A 15,674-nucleotide genomic window follows, 5' to 3' on the forward strand; every position below is an offset into this window, starting at 1 on the left:
TACTTTGGAACCAAATTTTTTTTTTTTTTTTAATTTGCACAGGGTTATCAGGAGAAAATGGACCACAAAATTGATTGTGCAATTTTTCTTGAGTACGCCCATACCCCGTATGTGGGGGAAAGCCACTGTTTGGGTGCATGGCAGGGCTCGGAAGGGAAGGAGCACCGTTTGACTTTTTGAACGCAAAATTGGCTGGAATCAATGGTGGCCGCCATGTCACGTTTGGAGGCCCCCTGATGTACCTAAACAGCGGACACCCCCCCCATCCCTAACAGAAAAATGGAAATGTATTTCTCTTAACCCTTTCACGACATGCACCGTACTATTGCTGCGCATGCCGTGTCACCCCCTATGATGTGGGCTCTGGCGGTGAGCCCACATCAAAGTCGCGACATGTCAGCTGTTTTGTACAGCTGACATGTGCGCGCAATAGCGGCGGGTGAAATCGCTATTCACCTGCCGTTATTAACCTGTTAAATGCCCCTGTCAAACGCAGAGAGTGGCATTTAACCGGCGCTTCTGGCCGGGCGGCCGGAAATGATGTCATCTCTGACCCCCGTCACATGATTGGGGGTCGGCGATGCATCAGGAAGGTAACCATAGAGGTCCTTGAGACCTCTATTGTTACTGATACCGGCCTGCTGTGAGCGCCCCCCTGTGGTCAGCGCTCACAGCACACCTGCATTTCAGCTACACAGCAGCGATCAGGCTATGCCAGCTTCTAGCCTCCCATGGAGGCTATTGAAGCATGGCACAAGTAAAAAAAAAATGTTTTTAAAAATATGAAAAAAATCTAAAAAATATAAAAGTTTAAATCACCCCCCTTTCGCCCCATCCTAAATAAAACAATTAAAAAAAAACAAACAAAAAAAAACCTACACGTATTTGGTATCGCCGCGTTCAGAATCGCCCGATCAATAAAAAAAAAAGCATTAACCTGATCGCTAAATAGCGTAGCGAGAGAAAAAAATCCGAAACGCCAGAATTACGTTTTTTTGGTCGCTGTGACATTGCATTAAAACGCAATAATGGGCGATCAAAAGAACATATCTGCACTGAAATGGTATCATTAAAAATGTCAGCTCGGCACGCAAAAAAATAAGCCCTCACCCGACCCCAGATCACGAAAAATGGAGACGCTTTGGGTTTCGGAAAATGGCACTTTTTTTTGTCAAAGTTTTGAATTTTTTTTCACCACTTGGATAAATAAAAAAATAACTTAGACATGTTAGATGTCTATGAACTCGTAATGACCTAGAGAATCACAATGGCAGGTTAGTTTTAGCATTTAATGAACCTAGCAAGAAAGCCAAACAAAAAACAAGTGTGGGATTGCACTTTTTTGCAATTTCACCGCACTTGGAATTTTCCTGTTTTCCAGTAAAAGACATGGTAAAACCAATGGTGTCGTTCAAAAGTACAACTCGTCCTGCAAAAAATAAGCCCTCACATGACCATATTGATGGAAAAAAAAAAAAAAAAAAAGTTATGGCTCTGAGAAGGAGGGAAGTGAAAAATGAAAACGCAAAAACGAAAAAGGGCCGCGACTTGAAGGGGTTAAGGGTGTGATAAAAAAAAAATAAAAAAATAGTAAATCAAACCCTCCATTATTTTTGATCACTGTGATAGGGACCCATCAATGATCAAATTGAACCAATTGGAAAACCCTACTATTGCCAAGAACCGGCCATCAAATCTTGGCAGGCGCATTGTGCCCACCATTTTCTTCCCAGAAGAAGTCGACAGCCGGTGGAATAGGACTGGGAGGGCACGGGGGACCCCCATTTCTCTCTCCTCTGATGTGTTTGATCATATCTGAGGAGAGAGAAATTAACAAATCAGAATTTATTTTTTTTGGTTGCCATTATTCCATGAATACCGGTGATCACAACCCTAGGGTCGGTAAAAGCAGACCTGAATAATTTTCTCTGGGGTCTCTGCTACCCCGGTAGCTGAGACCCAGGAGAATTTCAAATGCTGAGGGGGGCGCTATAACCTTATTTCACAGTGCTGTTAAAAGAAGCAGGGCTGAGGAATAAGTACCCTTAACTGCCGCCTTAAAAAGGGTATCAGCGGTTAAGGGGTTAAATCCAATTTCAAGGCCCATGAATAAAGACACAGAAGGAGCGACATTCACTCTTGAAATACAGAAGTTTTATTTAGAAATGGCTTAAAGTAGAAAAACTGTTGAGAAAGTAGAACGAACAGAGGGACAAAAATAAAAAGAAAGGGTACTAAAATCTGAGAAATTGAAAAGAAAAAAAAAAACGACAAAAGAAGAAAATGAACAAACATACTAAGAATTAAAGAGTCTTAAAAAGGCCACAAGAGATTTAGAAAGTGTAGCACTGCAATGTCAGTGATGGCTTGCTACCAAGACAACACGGGCTCGATTCTTTCTAGTTTTTTCTTTTTCCATGCATTACACATTACTTTATCTTATCCAATAGTTTGTAAACAGAAATAACCAAACCATCCTTTCCCTCCCCCAGAGTGAACAACCCAGTGATCTGGGAGGATACAGCAGATACATACAACACATTGAGATATTAAATAATATGTTGGCAAAATAAACTTATACAATAAAAAAAAAAAAAAAAAAAAAAAAAAAAAAAAAGTGACAAGGGGGTTTATAGATGAGAGGCTTTAGAAAATCCCAAAAGTCATCAAGCCTCAGTAAAAATTTCAACTCATTTTATTATGTATATATATTTAATTTAATTCTAACCTTGCGTTACCCTCAGGGGCTGCCAAAGGGGTCTGCATGCAACGATGCCATCTGACAGAAAGCAACAGGATGCAAGAGGTAGAGGCAGCGACACAAACCCATTCCCCTCAGCATCTAAGAGCGGGAGGCAGTGGGGGAGCTCTCCTACTACTTTTTGCAAACATGAAACGATTAAGAAGAATGAGCGCCAGCTTCGGGGACTCGCTAGCATAGCACTCAGTGGGCTGGGTTGTAGATTCTTAGGCTTCGATGTGAAAGCACGTGTAAACTTCTTAAGGCATTTTTTGTCTCCCAGTCGCTAGATTTGATCTCAATGCAATGAATGCAAGGTTGTGTTACACTCGTTTTCCTGTTCTCCCCACCGCATGCTTCATTTAGCAACAATCAATTAAAACATTCTTTTTCAGCAACATAACCTTCTCCAGTCCTCAAAACGTTCCCGTAAGAAGAACGTTAAAAAACATTACATTAATACTTTTCTTTGCTACAAAACGAGACATCTCCAAGGTCAAACCACTGTAAAATGAGTGAAACTTTGGCAAAGTACACTTTCAAAAAGTGAGGTGCTGAGCCAGCCCTCTGAGAATAAAAGGGATATCTTACAGATAAGCACATGATTTGGGAGGGAAACAAAACAAAAAAAAATATATATATATGTTTTCGAAAATGACAGCGTCGTAGGAGAGTGGCTAATATTCTTCTTGGTCTTCTGGGGGAGCATCTTCATCTGGTATGACAAAGCCCTCCTGGAGAAAAGGGGAAAAAAAAAAAAAAAAAAAAAAAAAGAGAAAATGATAAAATCATTGGCCAGTTTACACAATTATTACTCTGCAACTCTGGTATGGACTCAGACACTGTTGACATATGACATTAGTATCTGATCTACATGTGTCTGAACATTGAAACCAGAACACATGAGCTGCGCGCACAGTGAACAAGCCCGTAGAGACATGTTCACACCACCAAGAGACTTGAAAACACAAAAAAAGCACAGTAAAACCAAAAACACACTGTTGCAAAAAAAAAAAAAAAAAAAAAAAAAATCAGTGGACAGCAAGTGCTAGTAAAAAGATGGAAAAAACAGGGTATTTGGTTGATACGTTTTTTGCAAAAAATGTATATTAAAATAGGGATTGCATACATTAGTTAGGACTGCTCTGATATGGGCATACCTTGACGTTTGGTAGAGCGGCTTAACATACATTTTTTGCAAAAAACGTATCAACCAAATACCCTGTTTTTTTCCATCTTTTTACTAGCACTTGCTGTCCACTGTGATTTTTTTGCAACAGTGTGTTTTTGGTTTTACTGTGCTTTGTGTTTTCAAGTCTCTTGGTGGTGTGAACATGTCTCTACGGGCTTGTTCACTGTGCGCGCAGCTCATGTGTTCTGGTTTCATAGAATTGTTTTCTTGTGTCCACAAGACTGGGGAGGCCTCCACCCCTCTTTTTTTGAGCTGTGCGCACAGGAGCCGTTCTGTCCAGCGTATCCACATGGACATTCCTTTTCTGAATCCTGCTCATACAGGTATTGTACATATGACCAGGTTTTAAATACAACAGATAGGGATTACATACATTAGTTAGGACTGCTCTGATATGGGTATACCTTGACGTTTGGTAGAGCGGCTTAATATACATTTTTTTGCAAAAAACGTATCAACCAAATACCCTGTTTTTTTCCCCATCTTTTTACTAGCACTTGCTGTCCACTGTGATTTTTTTTGCAACAGTGTGTTTTTGGTTTTACTGTGCTTTGTGTTTTCATGTGTCTGGACATTGTGACCCCCATCGGTCACTAGAGTAGTGTGGCCATACCAGTTGGACCCCACTCTACTAGACTTGTGTGACCAATTGCTAGGAAATGCCATCAATATTTGCTAAGGCAACCTGTAAAATAAAATAATTTATCTATTACCCACAAAGTGTAATGGTACGAGAAAAACTCACGTCTGTGGCATAAAGTATCTCTACAATCTTCCGCAGCACGGGGTCACTCTCGCCTTCGTTCTCTTGACAGATCAGTTCAATATTTCTTAGCTTGCCGAAATAAAAGTCTCTTTCTTTCTCTAAGTCTTCAACAGTGATTTTTAGGACATTTATCTGGGGGGGGTGGGGGGGGGGGGAACAAAAGCAAAAAAACTCAAATACCAGTGCATCAAATATCTTAAAATGAGGTAGATTCCCTTTAAGAGGCTGTCAGTAGGATCAACCCTTTTAAGCAGTCTATATTGTCATGCAGGTCGTAGGAAGCTGAAGAAAATTATATTTTAGGTCTGCGATCTGATATCTTACGCCACAGAAATCCTAATTCTTTCATCATATAAATGAGATGATAAGATCTGTGGGTCGGACATAGATTTCCCCAAGAATCTGTCTCCAGAGCACAGGGAGTTACCAGTGTATGACATGTAATCGCTGAGGGTATGCACTCCTGATCTACATGTCTCACACTGGTAACCAGGGCTGTAGCGTCAGAGCCCATTTTGGTGGAGTAGGTAAAAAACAAACAAAACAAACACGGACAGAGTCCAACTCCAAAAATATGTAATAAATTGAGTACAGAAGTTCAATGCAGTTTGTGGGGAATATTTTTTTTTTCATAAGAAATTGGGAAAGTTATGAAATGTCCAATAAAATGTCCTATTCTTTCCTGATCTAAGGTCTAGACTTTTAGCCGAAATGAATCTGTGCTGCAGTTTATGTTCATGATAAGTAGTGAAGCTCCTCCTCTACAGATAAGGGGAAAAAATAAACAGGGAAGGAATGCTTACATTCATCTCAGAAGTCCTGGAGTAAACAGTGAAGCAGGATTAAGGAAGGCAAGTACCGTACTTCTTAAAGCATATCTAAACTTTCAACAAACTGCATAAATCAATAGTCCTGTATATGTTGTCTCTGTATGCTTGTTTGTTTGTTTTTCCTCTTGGCTCATGTTTGGAGAAATTACGGTAAATGCTCTGATGACATATATTCTATGTATAGTGTATAAGGGGAAAAACTGTTTAACATCTCAAAATATGGAAATACATTAACAGGATCGATGGACGTGTGACAGTGAGTGTGAGTGTGTTCTGAAATATGATTCAGCACAAACATGCTCCTTCCTCCCCTCTTCATAGACTGAAGAAATATGATGTGAAGCATTTAGTGAGCTGTACCCCGAGACAAGCCTGACATTGAAAGTTTAGAGTAAAGCTATATAACATCTTACAAACTTTATACCTTATCTGTCCTATTGATTTATGCAAAGATTGTTGTATTTCTATCCTAAATTATACGTTGCTTGACTCCTTAAGAATTACAATATACCCAACTTTTTTTTTTTTTACAGGACAAAATTTTGAGAACGAATTTACACAATTACAAAATGTCTAAGAAGCATCTTATGAAGTCAGCTGTATTTGAGCATTCCACAGTGACTCCAGATAATAAAGAAAAAAAAAAAAACAACAAAACACTGTGTCACTGTATAAGTGACCCAGATGAAAACAAATGCTGTGATGCCAAAATTTGTGCATACTCAGGCAGTGATAAAAATGCTCCTTAAAGATTTTTCAATCTAAAAAGACATTTACAACACTGCCACCCAGAAGTTTACAAAGCTGTGATTGAAAGACCACAGCAGCACCAAAAAAAATAAAATAATCAGAGACCAGCACTTCCTGCCAGGCAAATGAGGAAAGAGCGTCTCAAACATCAGTTACAAGATATTTTGTGACAAAGTTACTGTAACAATGACAGCAGATGTGTTTAAAAGACAGCTCATCAAGCTTGTTGTGAAGGACAGTACCATTATTATTTGCACGACCAGCTTTTAATGGAGGAATGGCCCGCAAACTTGCATTTCTCTGGAAAGATAAAGTATTAGAAAATTAGTAATTGAAGAAACCCTTAGCCAAAAAGATCTTAACCCCTTCCCGAGCTTTGACGCATACGCTGCGTCATGAAAGTCGGTGCCATTCCGACCCATGACGCAGCATATGCGTCATGGAAAGATCGCATCCCTGCAGGCCGGGTGAAAGGGTTAACTCCCATTTCACCCGATCTGCAGGGACAGGGGGAGTGGTAGTTTAGCCCAGGGGGGGTGGCTTCACCCCCTCGTGGCTACGATCGCTCTGATTGGCTGTTGAAAGTGAAACTGCCAATCAGAGCGATTTGTAATATTTCACCTAAAAAAATGGTGAAATATTACAATCCAGCCATGGCCGATGCTGCAATATCATCGGCCATGGCTGGAAACACTTATGTGCACCCACCCCACCGATCGCCCCCCCAGCCCCCCGATCTGTGGTCCGCTCCCCTCCGTCCTGTGCTCCGCTCCCCCGTCCTCCTGTCCGCTTCCCCGTGCACCAATCACACCCCCCGCGCTCCAATCAAACCCCCCCGCACTCCGATCCCCCCCCCCCCCCGCACACAGCGACCCCCCCCCCCCCGTGCTCCGATCCACACCCCCCCGCACAGCGATCCCTCACCCCGTGCTCCAATCCTTCCCCGTGCTCCAATCCTCCCTCCCGTGTTCCGATCCACCCCCCCCATGCTCCGATCCACCCCCCCGTGCTCCGACGCCCCCCCCGTGCCCTGATCTCCCCCCCCTTATACTTACCTGGCCGCCCGAGGTCCGTCCGTCTTCTTTCCTGGGCGCCGCCATCTTCCAAAATGGCGGGCGCATGTGCAGTGCGCCCGCCGAATCTGCCGGCTGGCAGATTCGTTCCAGAGTGAATTTTGATCACTGAGATATAACCTATCTCAGTGATCAAAATAAAAAAAAATAGTAAATGACCCCCCCCCCCTTTGTCACCCCCATAGATAGGGACAATAAAAAAAAAAGAATTTTTTTTTTTTTTCACTAAGGTTGGGGTAAGAACTAGGGTTAGGGTTAGGGGTAGGGTTAGGGGTAGGGTTTCGGTATGTGCACACGTATTCTGGTCCTATGCGGATTTTTCCGCAGCGGATTTGAAAAATCCACAGTGCTAAACCGCTGCCGATTTATCGTGGATTTACCGCGGTTTTTCTGCGCATTTCACTGCGGTTTTACAACTGCGATTTTCTATTGGAGCAGTTGTAAAACCGCTGCGGAATCCGCAGAAAGAAGTGACATGCTGCGGAATGTAAACCGCTGCGTTTCCGTGCAGTTTTTCCGCAGCATGTGTACAGCGATTTTTGGTTCCCATAGGTTCACATTGAACTGTAAACTCATGGGAAACTGCTGCGGATCCGCAGTGTTTTCCGCAGCGTGTGCACATACCTTTAGAATTAGGCTATGTGCACACGGTGCGGATTTGGCTGCGGATCCGCAGCAGTGTTCCATCAGGTTTACAGTACCATGTAAACATATGGAAAACCAAATCCGCTGTGCCCATGGTGCAGAAAATACCGCGCGGGAACGCTGCGTTGTATTTTCCGCAGCATGCCAATTCTTTGTGCGGATTCCGCAGCGTTTTACACCTGTTCCTCAATAGGAATCCACAGGTGAAATCCGCACAAAAAACACTGGAAATCCACGGTAAATCCACAGGTAAAACGCAGTGCCTTTTACCCGCGGATTTTTCAAAAATGATGCTGAAAAATCTCATACGAATCCGCAACGTTGGCACATAGCCTTAGAGTTGGGTTGGAATTAGGGTTGTGGTTAGGGTTAGGGGTGTGTTGGGGTTAGGGTTGTGGTTAGGGGTGTGTTGGGGTTAGGGTTGTGATTAGGGTTACGGCTACAGTTGGGATAAGGGTTAGGGGTGTGTTGGAGGTAGAATTGAGGGGTTTCCACTGTTTAGGCACTTCAGGGGGTCTCCAAACGCAACATGGCGCCACCATTGATTCCAGCCAATCTTGTATTCAAAAATTCAAATGGTGCTCCCTCACTTCCGAACCCCGACGTGTGCCCAAACAGTGGTTTACCCCCACATATGGGGTACCAGCATACTCAGGACAAACTGCGCAACAATTACTGGGGTCCAATTTCTCCTGTTACCCTTGAGAAAATAAAAAATTGCTTGCTAAAACATCATTTTTGAGGAAAGAAAAATGATTTTTTATTTTCACGGCTCTGCGTTGTAAACGTCTGTGAAGCACTTGGGGGGTTCAAAGTGCTCACCACATATCTAGATAAGTTCCTTGGGGGGTCTAGTTTCCAAAATGGGGTCACTTGTGGGGGGTTTCTACTGTTTAGGCACACCAGGGGCTCTGCAAACGCAACGTGACGCCCGCAGACCATTCCATCAAAGTCTGCATTTCAAAAGTCACTACTTCCCTTCTGAGCCCCCACGTGTGCCCAAACAGTGGTTTACCCCCACACATGGGGCATCAGCGTACTCAGGAGAAACTGGACAACAACTTTTGTGGTCCAATTTCTCCTGTAACCCTTGGGAAAATAAAAAATTCTGGGCTAAAAAATTATTTTTGAGGAAAGAAAACGTATTTATTATTTTCACGGCTCTGCGTTATAAACTTCTGTAAAGCACTTGGGGGTTGAAAGTGCTCACCACACATCTAGATAAGTTCCTTTGGGGGTCTAGTTTCCAAAATGGGGTCACTTGTGGGGGGTTTCTACTGTTTAGCCGCATCAGGGGCTCTGCAAACGCAACGTGACGCCCACAGAGCATTCCATCAAAGTCTGCATTTCAAAACGTCACTACTTCACTTCCGAGCCCCAGCATGTGCCTAAACAGTGGTTTACCCCCACATATGGGGTATCAGCGTACTCAGGAGAAACTGGACAACAACTTTTGGGGTCAAATTTCTCCTGTTACCCTTGGGAAAATAAAAAATTGCGGGCTAAAATTCATTTTTGAGAAAATAATTTTTTTATTTTATTTTCATGGCTCTGCGTTATAAACTTCTGTGAAGCACTTGAGGGTTCAAAGTGCTCACTACACATCTAGATTAGTTCCTTTGGGGGTCTAGTTTCCAAAATGGGGTAATTTGTGGGGGATCTCCAATGTTTAGGCACACAGGGGCTCTCCAAACGCGACATGGTGTCCGCTAATGATTGGAGATAATTTTCCATTTAAAAAGCCAAATGGCGTGCCTTCCCTTCTGAGCCCTGCCGTGCGCCCAAACAGTGGTTTACCCCCACATATGGGGTATCTGCATACTCAGGACAAACTGGACAACAACATTTGTGGTCCAATTTCTCCTATTACCATTGGCAAAATAGGAAATTCCAGGCTAAAAAATCATTTTTGAGAAAAGAAAATTTTTTATTTTCATGGCTCTGCATTATAAACTTCTGTGAAGCACCTGGGGGTTTAAAGTGCTCAGTATGCATCTAGATAAGTTCCTTGGGGGGTCTAGTTTCCAAAATGGGGTCACTTGTGGGGGAGCTCCATTGCATAGGCACACAGGGGCTCTCCAAATGCGACATGGTGTCCGCTAACAATTGGAGCTAATTTTCCATTCAAAAAGTTAAAAGGCGCGCCTTCCCTTCCGAGCCCTGCCGTGTGCCCAAACAGTGGTTTACCCCCACATGTGAAGTATCGGTGTACTCAGGAGAAATTGCCAAACAAATTTTAGGATCCATTTTATCCTGTTGTCCATGTGAAAATGAAAAAATTGAGGCTAAAAGAATTTTTTTGTGAAAAAAAAGTACTTTTTCATTTTTACGGATCAATTTGTGAAGCACCTGGGGGTTTAAAGGGCTCACTATGCATCTAGATAAGTTCCTTGGGGCATCTAGTTTCCAAAATGGGGTCACTTGTGGGGGAGCTCCAATTTTTAGGCACACGGGGGCTCTCCAAATGTGACATGGTGTCCGCTAAAGAGTGCAGCCAATTTTTCATTCAAAAAGTCAAATGGCGCTCCTTCCCTTCCAAGCCCTGCGCCCAAACAGTGGTTTACCCCCACATATGAGGTATCAGCGTACTCAGGACAAATTGGACAACAACTTATGTGGTTCAGTTTCTCCTTTTACCATTGGGAAAATAAAAAAATTGTTGCTGAAAAATCATTTTTGTGACTAAAAAGTTAAATGTTCATTTTTTCCTTCCATGTTGCTTCTGCTGCTGTGAAGCACCTGAAGGGTTAATAAACTTCTTGAATGTGGTTTTGTGCACCTTGAGGGGTGCAGTTTTTAGAATGGTGTCACTTTTGGGTATTTTCAGCCATATAGACCCCTCAAACTGACTTCAAATGTGAGGTGGTCCCTAAAAAAAATGGTTTTGTAAATTTCGTTGTAAAAATGAGAAATCGCTGGTCAAATTTTAACCCTTATAACTTCCTAGCAAAAAAAAATTTTGTTTCCAAAATTGTGCTGATGTAAAGTAGACGTGTGGGAAATGTTATTTATTAACTATTTTGTGTCACATAACTCTCTGGTTTAACAGAATAAAAATTCAAAATGTGAAAATTGCGAAATTTTCAAAATTATCGCCAAATTTCCATTTTTTATCACAAATAAACACAGAATTTATTGACCTAAATTTACCACTAACATGAAGCCCAATATGTCACGAAAAAACAATCTCAGAACCGCTAGGATCCATTGAAGCGTTCCCGAGTTATTACCTCATGAAGGGACACTGGTCAGAATTGCAAAAAACGGCAAGGTCTTTAAGGTCAAAATAGGCTGGGTCATGAAGGGGTTAAGACTCGAGAGACGCTTTGTGTTTTTTTAAAATGGATGCCTGCACACGCCACAGAGTGAACTATTTTGCCATCAATGTTCAATAGGTTTGTGACAACAAAAATTGTTACTAAGATGCCGGCAGTAAAAGATAGTAAAGCTCATCACAGCAGCCAGTTTCTCCAGACCTTAGTGGAAAAAGTTCTGCAAGATTATGAACTTAAGAACAGGTTGTTGCTATTGTAACTGATAATGCTTCAAACGTAAGTACAATTAAACTAAAAAGTTACAAGCTGAGGATTTAACTCCTGGCATTTTATGAAGGAGTGGAAGGAAGAACTTGTTGTTTTGCCTGTCCCAAAGAGGAGGTTTAAATCACAGATGGCATTGCTGCTTCAACGAAACGTAGCGAGACACTGCTGTTAGAAAATAAAATTTTTCTGGCAGCTGTTTATGTGGACCGAGTCATCGTATATTGCTGGATGATCAACAGCTTACTAAAGGAAAAGAAGCTCTGATTGAGGTAGCAGTTAGGATGAGTGGGCTACAGGACAGCAAAGAGCAAGAGGACTCTGGTACTGCAGTTTCTTCATCCTCATCAGATGAGGAGTTTAATTTTGAAAAGTATTTGGACGACATGGACCAGGCAAAGCAAGATTGCACTGCCATAGAAAACAGATTGACCATATTTCAGCAACATTTTTCACTTGCTCTCAAAGAAGAAGTAGAAGAGTTCAATTGCTCATCAAAACAAACTGCACGAGGCAACTCCTTTATACCCTGAAATTGTTAGAGATGTTACCCATGTGGTTACTGCTTTGCCACCAAAGCAAGTTAGTATAGAGAGGTTTTTCTCTAGCCTTAAAATAATTAGGTCAGATTTGAGGTCATCTATGAAGGAGGATCAGATGGAGGCAATAATATTTCTCAGAACAAATTCATAGACTGCACAAATGTTATTCAGTACGTTATTGTTGAAAACTGCCCCCCCTCCCACTTACTGCAGAGTGTATAATTTATAAATAAGCAAAGGTTTTCTGTTCTAAAGTTGTATTCCAATACATATATTTTATGTTCTATCTAAATGGCTTGATTATTGTATCATAATAATGATTAAAAGCCAGATGTTACCATTTTACTACAGTAAATTTATCACAAACATGAGCCATGTATGAGGGAGCTGGTGTCATAGGAATTGAGGAGTCAGAGGTTTGGCTTATCCACTCCACAGCCCTGCTGATAACGCCTTTCATTTAAAATAAGCTCTGGAGGCAGATTCTCAGGGAGATCTATGTCTGGCCCAGAGATCTTAACACCTCATTTTCTAAGAAAAGTATGGATTTCCCTGGACTACAACATCAAAGTGCAGATTTCAAGGTATCATTTTATTAACATTCTATGACCTACGTGTCCTTATAGACTGCTTAGGAGGGCTGATCGTACTGGCATTCTCTTTAAAGTTCTCCTCTGGTACATACATGAACTACAAGGGTCTCTTCACTGCATTTTATTATATAAGCCCTCTCAATATGCATGTGTAGAGCAGGACAGTTCTAATTTGATACCTCAATGTCAGTCACTGGCTTATCAAAGACCACCGATTCTAGTAATTGAAGTAAACAGAGACCAGCAGATTCCAGGGAGCTGGAAGTACCACAGTATTTAAGAAGAACAGACCAGTTACCTGTTGCATTAGCTCTGCAGACTCCTCTTCTCCATTGCCCACAGCTCCAGGCCTCCTGCCAACTGCCGGAGCAGGTTTGTTGGTTACTGCGGTCCTCTGGGCGGGGACGGCCCTCTGTGGAGCTGAGAGAGAAAAATCCAATAGTCATCATAGTAAGCACACTGTTACAAGAGCACAGTGCTCCCCCTACAAAACGATAACCCAGGGGCCATCGTGACACCACCAAAAATATGTGCACCCCACTCCCCAACACAGGTATGTACCAATTCTGGCCATTTTCTTTAGCGCTTCTGTCTTTGTTGGCTTTGATTCAGCAGAGTCATCTGGAAGAGGTACAGTATTCACCAGCATCAGACACTTCCAAAAGTGATAAAAACAAAAAACCCACAAAGAAGGTGCACAATTCTCTAGAATGTGTGGGTCTGGGTGTGAATGGTAGTTTTCTGCCCTTTGAGGTGTAGGATTTATTTGGGTCCTTTTAACCCTGCCATCATATTTTACTGTATACTGGGAAAGCAGTCCAGCACTGTGGTGGCAAGGGAAGGTTACGAGAAAAAATAAAATAAATAAAAAGCCCTTCTGCAGGCGTGGCACCTGCGCTGCAACATAAATCGCATGTGTACTGTGTTTATAACTAATGTGGTTGAGGTTACCCTGATAATTTTAAAATGTCGCCTGTGCCGTAGCAGCCATCAGTGTACATAAAGGTGATCTGATAGCTGCCATCGCGCAGGCGCCAACTTGGGAGGAGGAATTTTTCCCCTCTAGTAAGATGGCGCTGCGGGTGCCATTTTCAAATTTTTTTTTTTTTTAATTAACAGGGTAACCTCAAATATATTAAGTTATAAACAGGACACATGCGATTATGCAGCCACGCAGGTGCCATGGCGGGCACCTGCCTGCAGGTTTTTTTTTTTTTTTTTTCCAGTATGTACAGATTACCTAATGAATGTTATCTAGGGGGCAGGTCAGTGAGTGATCAGTGACCTGTCAGCAGTCTGCATTATGAATACCTAATCAGAGCACCACATGAAGACCCCCCTCCCACACGGGGCACGAGCATATCAATAACTCAAAACTGAAAATAAAGATTAAAAACAACCACAAGACGCATTTCATCACCCAGAGATATCAGTTTATTCAGTAATAAACCTGACACTGTCAGCAGGATTGTGCACAGTAACCTACAGACAGGTTCCCTTTAACTCCACTACCACACCGGCCTATCACTATACACAACATCATCATGCGCTCTCCTGTACAGTTTGAATGAGAGGGTAAAGTTGCGGGTTACTCAGGCAGTGGCCTCAGAGTAACCCTCAACTTTGCCCTCTCATTCAAACTGCACATATAAGCTCTTGGCACCACCTGCCGCCTCCAACTAAAAAAAAAAAAAAAAAAAAAAAAAAAAAAAGATATTTCCCGAATTCATCCTTTCCTCAACCTACAGTCATGGCCAAAAATTTTGAGAATGACACCAAAATTATATTTTCACATGATCTGCTGCCCTCTGGTTTTTATTAGTGTTTGTCTGATGTTTATATCACATACAGAAATATAATTGCAATCATATTATGAGTACCAATAGGTTATATTGACAGTTAGAATGAGTTAATGCAGCAAGTGAATATTTGCAGTGTTGACCCTTCTTCTTCAAGACCCCTGCAATTCTCCCTGGCATGCTCTCAATCAACTTCTGGACTAAATTCTGACTGATAGCAGTCCATTCTTGCATAATCAATGCTTGCATTTTGCCAGAATTTGTTGGTTTTAGTTTGTCCACCCATCTCTTGATGATTGACCACAAGTTCTCAATGGGATTAAGATCTGGGGAGTTTCCAGGCCATGGACCCCAAATCTCTATGTTTTGTTCCATGAGCCATTTAGTTATCACCTTTGCTTTATGGCAAGGTGCTCCATCATGCTGGAAAAGGCATTGTTGGGCGCCAAACTGCTCTTGGACGGTTGGGAGAAGTTGCTCTTGGAGGACATTCTGGTACCATTCTTTATTCATGGCTATGTTTTTAGGCAAGACTGAGTGAGCCGATTCCCTTGGCTGAGAAGCAACCCCACACATGAATGGTTTCAGGATGCTTTACAGTTGGCATGAGACAAGACTGGTGGTAGTGCTCACCTCTTCTTCTCTGAATAAGCTGTTTTCCAGATGTCCCAAACAATCGAAAAGGGGATTCATCAGAGAAAATGACTTTGCCCCAGTCCTCAGCAGTCCACTCCCTGTACCTTTTGCAGAATATCAGTCGGTCCCTGATGTTTTTTCTGGAGAGAAGTGGCTTCTTTGCTGCCCTCCTTGAAACCAGGCCTTGCTCAAAGAGTCTCACCTCACAGTGCATGCAGAAGCACTCACACCAGCCTGCTGCCATTCCTGAGCAAGCTCGGCACTGCTGGTAGTCCGATCCCGCAGCTGAAACAGTTTTAAGATACGGTCCTGGCGCTTGCTGGTCTTTCTTGGGCGCCCTGGAGCCTTTTTGACAACAATGGAAGCTCTCTCCTTGAAGTTCTTGATGATGCGATAGATTGTTGACTGAGGTGCAATCTTTGTAGCTGCGATACTCTTCCCTGTTAGGCCATTTTTGTGCAGTGCAATGATGGCTGCACGTGTTTCTTTAGAGATAACCATGGTTAACTGAAGAGAAACAATGATACCAAGCACCAGCCTCCTTTTAAAGTGTACAGTAATGTCATTCT

The 15,674-nt window shown here is 42.3% G+C and overlaps 1 protein-coding gene across 2 annotated transcripts in view; it reads right to left on the bottom strand.

Moving 5' to 3' along the window:
- Nucleotides 1-2,132: 2,132 nt before the first annotated feature.
- Nucleotides 2,133-15,674, bottom strand: part of MAPRE1 (microtubule associated protein RP/EB family member 1) — a 63,778-nt gene continuing 50,236 nt past the window's right edge. For both annotated transcript variants that reach the window (XM_069750972.1, XM_069750973.1), the window contains exons 5-7: nt 12,969-13,090; nt 4,678-4,830; nt 2,133-3,474 (exon numbers count right to left, since the gene is read on the bottom strand). In XM_069750972.1, the coding sequence (XP_069607073.1) occupies nt 3,418-3,474; nt 4,678-4,830; nt 12,969-13,090 (332 nt within the window). In that variant the 3' untranslated portion in view covers nt 2,133-3,417. The remainder of the gene's footprint in view (nt 3,475-4,677; nt 4,831-12,968; nt 13,091-15,674) is intronic.

The sequence above is a fragment of the Ranitomeya imitator genome, chromosome 2 (genome assembly GCF_032444005.1).
Source record: "Ranitomeya imitator isolate aRanImi1 chromosome 2, aRanImi1.pri, whole genome shotgun sequence".
Taxonomy (NCBI): domain Eukaryota; kingdom Metazoa; phylum Chordata; class Amphibia; order Anura; family Dendrobatidae; genus Ranitomeya; species Ranitomeya imitator.